The 4,169-nt window shown below is 55.0% G+C and overlaps 1 protein-coding gene across 1 annotated transcript; it reads right to left on the reverse strand.

Moving 5' to 3' along the window:
• Positions 1-425: 425 nt before the first annotated feature.
• Positions 426-3,552, reverse strand: CHST12 (carbohydrate sulfotransferase 12). Its single transcript, XM_003795448.3, has 2 exons — positions 3,511-3,552; positions 426-2,007 (listed from the first exon to the last, which is right to left on the reverse strand). Exon 2 carries the CDS (start codon positions 1,922-1,924, stop codon positions 656-658), a length of 1,269 nt encoding a protein of 422 aa, XP_003795496.1. The 5' UTR covers positions 1,925-2,007; positions 3,511-3,552; the 3' UTR covers positions 426-655.
• Positions 3,553-4,169: the final 617 nt, after the last annotated feature.

The following is a 4,169-nucleotide window of genomic DNA, read 5'->3' on the forward strand; positions in this document are numbered from 1 at the left end:
GGTCACCGAGGAGCCTCTCAGAGATGCCGGATGTCATTGCCCAACAACATCCTCCAGGGACAGATGCTTATCCACAACGTTCCTGCTAACCGCAAACCTTAATGGCCACAACTCAAATGAGACACTGACAGAACCGCTGGGTTGGAAATCCTGCTTCTGTAGCCTCAACTGCATAGTCCAGCTTACCTCGGACTTGGTCTCACATAGAAAGCCCTGAAAATTTGACAACTTTACCTTTTCTAATACATCACTTAATAGAAGAACTTTCACTTTTGAAGGATTTATCTGTTACCCTTGTAAAAACACAGGCTCCTCCCTTCCCTGGATGACCCTTAAGGCCAGACCCTCCCCACAGCAGGTGTCACTCAACCAGAATGACCATGAGAGAGCACACAGGGCAGCAGGGACACTTTACTCCAGAGATTCCTCCCACGTTTCATATTAAATATCTGAAATATATTAATCTTAAAAAAAATATCAGCACAGTACTCAGTGAATAGAGGCAGTGGAGTAAACAAGATGTCCAGATCGCAAAATCGTAGGTCATGTAAAAAACTGGAGTGTGTGTGGGGTTGATTCCGGGTTTTTTAGGTGCCTCCCGACAGGCACATGGGACCTTTGCAGGTCAAACCCAGAGGGACGTGAAGTCGCACGCTCAGTCTTGGAGGAGATTCTCAGGCTTGGGGTAGCCAAAGAGAACAAAGTCAGCCTCGTAGAGTTTGTACAGCTGCTGTCGCCAGGCCAGAGGGATCTTGGAAAACCAGTCCTCCTCCCAGCTACTGGCAGTTCTGTTCCGGTAGCTGGGTGGGAAGTGCAGGCGCCTGTCTACCCGGAGGAGCCGCAGGAGCTGGGAGGCGTCCTCGTCCAGCGTCTCCAGCTTGCCCACAAAATCATAGTCAATCTGGCATGGGTGGCAGAGGCGGTACACCTGCCGCCAGTGCTCATTGAAGGGCGCCAGCCTCTCGGTGTGTGGGTCCAGCAGGTACTGGATGAAGTTGGCGAAGGACACCCTGAGGCCGGCGCTGAAGGCCTCGCTGACCGAGGCCGGCAGGCTGGTGTGGTTGGCATATAGCCGCAGCATGGGTACAGCGAACTTGCGGTAGAATTCCTCGTTCTCCAGTTCGAACTTGCTGCGGAAGGCAGAGATGAGGCGCACGAAGGGGTCGCGCACGAACAGGAACTTGGTATACTTCTTCAGCTTGATCTTCATGAGGTGGCGGGAGAACTTGCCGTAGCGGCGCCAGAACTTGTTGAATGTCAGGTGGGTGCTGGAGTTGTGCACGTGCTCCCGCGGGATGTCCAGGGGGTCGCGGTAGGGCGCGCCCCGGTCTAGCAGGCTCTCGCTCAGCACGATCATCACGCGCTTCCAGTTGGTGCAGGCCACCTTGGGCACGTAGCAGTAGATGACACCATGGCGGTCGTCCACAATGAGGTGGTTCAGTTCGTAGTTGGGGATGTCGTCGAAAGTGCGCTCCTTCGTAGGGAAGGCCAGGCTGGCGTTGGCACAGGAGGCCCGCAGAACGCGCCTGCGCTCGGCCTGCTGCTGGCCTTGGTCTGGGCTCTGCCGGGAGTCGTGCGGGGACCAGTCATAGCCCCTCACGCTCTCCTCCTGACGGCTCAGCGCAGGCCGGCTGGAGGCTGGCATAGGCGGCTGCTCCTCTGTTTTCCTTCTGGAAAGGTCGCTCTGCTTCACACCAGAACTGAGCAGCTTATCCAGAAACTCGTCCACTTCCGCATCAGCCGCCACCTCCAGCTCCTCCCCCTGCCTGGGGGTGGGAAGGGACCCCAGAGGGTGCGGCCTGGAGAAGGACGTGTGCAAGTAGAAGTGGGCGGTTCCCACATTGTCCCAGTACACGATGATGAGCAGGATCATGAGGACGGACCCCAGAGCCAGCCACACCCGGAAGAGCCGGGGCTTGGCCATGCTCCCCAGCTGGCCCTGCTGGGGCCCCAGAGGGTCTGCTCACTGCAGCTTCCTGGAGAGAAGGGACATTGCCTTGGAGGAACCTGGAGGGAGAGCAACGGACTAAATTAAAGACTGAGACCCAGAAAGCATCTCCTCCCTCACACCCCACTCCATCAGCCAGCCCTGACCTCCCCTGTCTGGCACCTGGTTAATGGCTCTGCCTCTTGGTGCAACATGATCAGCGCTGCTCAGAAGGCCCAAAGCACAAGAGGGAAGTGAGATCCCCGAGCACACTGAAAGAGAGGGGGCAGTGTGGCAGAGGCCAGGCACCCCAAGGCACAGACACTCCCAAAGAGTAGTAATGGGGAAACACTAACAAGGAGACTAAAGCTCAAGGTTACAGAGATGCTGAAGACAGCCCAGCCCTGATACTCTCTCCTATGTACACTCAGACCAAACAAACAGGTGAGAGCCCAGCCCTGCACCTGGCTATGAGGAGGTCTACGCCCTCCAGTGGAAAGGGAGACTGTATGTGGTGAGTGGACACCCCTGCCTGGCTGCTGGGGTGGGTCTGCATGAACACTCTCCAGGCGCAAGAGCCCCATAAGCATCCTTGGGGGCACCCACCAGTAGCAGTCCCATAGCAGAAAACAGGGACAGCTGCCTTATCTCTAGCAACAGAATAGGCAGTTCCAGGTGACAGCTCCTGAAAGCCTGTGGGTCCCCATGCTACAGGCAGATGGGCCAGTAAGAGAAACGTAGGCCAGATGATGACAGATGTATAGCTATTTAAACTTCCAATAAAGGCTGAGGGCCCCTGGTCATTGTCAAGGTTGGCAGTGCAGAGTCCTCCACACCTGTCTAAGCCTATGTGACAAACATTGAGCACAGTGCCAGGAACATCACAGGAAACAAGATACTGTCTCAGGTCACCTGTGGAGATGGTGAACACTGACTAAGCTGTGGGTTCTGAGGTGAGATGACCACATCGGTGCCTGCAGTGCCCTACTTCCATCAAGACAAAGGAGCCCACTCCTCCCAGCTCCTCCCTCCTACAACTTTAAACTATGGGTGTAATAACAAACTTCAGGAAGACTTTGGAAGGTGGAAAGAAGGCTGCAGACAGGCTGGGCTCGTGGAGGCTCAAGGAGTGACCAGGGTTGAGCTCTCTGTGTTCCTTGTCTCCCATATACACAGGACAGGGCTATAGAAGCTCTGACCCTCAACCATCAACAGGCACAGATGGAAGCATCTCCAGGAATAGCCTGCTTCCCTGGCCAAGGGGCCAGCAGGGCAGGGTGGCTGTGTAGTAAAGACTCTGACGTGCCCAAAGAAGGGTCTGGCCTTGGCCCTTGGTTTCTGGGAGTCTACCTCTAAGCCCCTGAATGCCCTGCCTGATCAGAGTATCTTTGTCTTCTTGTGGGCACTGAGTGCCACCTAAGAGTCAACAGTGTGATTTATGATGGGGCCTTTGGGCCATGGAGTATCAGCTCAACTCCCAGAGGGCCTGGGGGTAGAGTCAGCATGTCCACATGGAAGAGGCCCCAATAGAGACTCTGAAAACCAAGACTCAGCAGCAGCATTCCACAAACAGTGACACTCACCGCTCCCTTTGGAGCCTTCCCAGACTCTGCCCTCTGCAATTCTTCTCTTGGCTGATTTTAATCTGTCTCCCTTCCCTGTAATAAACAATAACCATGAATATAAAAGCTTTCAGTGAGTTGTGTGATTCTTCTAGGGAATCATCAAACTGAAGGGTGGTCTTGGGGATGCCTACACCTGCTATTAGTGTCACAAGTGAAAAGGGTCTTGGAAACCATTCTCTAACTTCACAGTGACTTAACAACAGAAAAGTCACTTGCTCTACTTAATTCAGACACCATGGACAAACCACACCCCACAGTTTCATCAGGGCTGCCCTGGAAGCTGATCTTCCACCCCATTGCTTGCCCCACAAAAGCAGGTGGCACACTCCTGCTCCCCCACTAGGTACCATGTGGTGCTGGTGGAGCTGAGCAGGGAGCTGCCCGCCCCCATCCTCTACCCATGGCAGCGGAAGGTGCTGTGACTGTCCCACCAGCGTGGTGTCAGTGGGATTCAGTGGGAGCTAAGCCTTGACCCCACCTGCCATCCACAAGGCAGAAGGAGGTGGTTCAAGGAAGGACAGTCCACACTCTGACTCCTCCTCATCTAGCTGCAGCAGGGTCCAGTGGGGAGCTGTACTCCACTCTGCCCCTGCCTGGCATCCATGGGGTGAAGTGAG

The sequence above is a fragment of the Otolemur garnettii genome, unplaced genomic scaffold, assembly GCF_000181295.1.
Source record: "Otolemur garnettii isolate 467f Iridium unplaced genomic scaffold, OtoGar3 scaffold00092, whole genome shotgun sequence".
NCBI lineage: Eukaryota > Metazoa > Chordata > Mammalia > Primates > Galagidae > Otolemur > Otolemur garnettii.

Bases quoted from the DNA above. Each gene is read 5' to 3' on its own strand.
- CHST12 (XM_003795448.3), bottom strand. From the start codon at position 1,924: ATGGCCAAGCCCCGGCTCTTCCGGGTGTGGCTGGCTCTGGGGTCCGTC.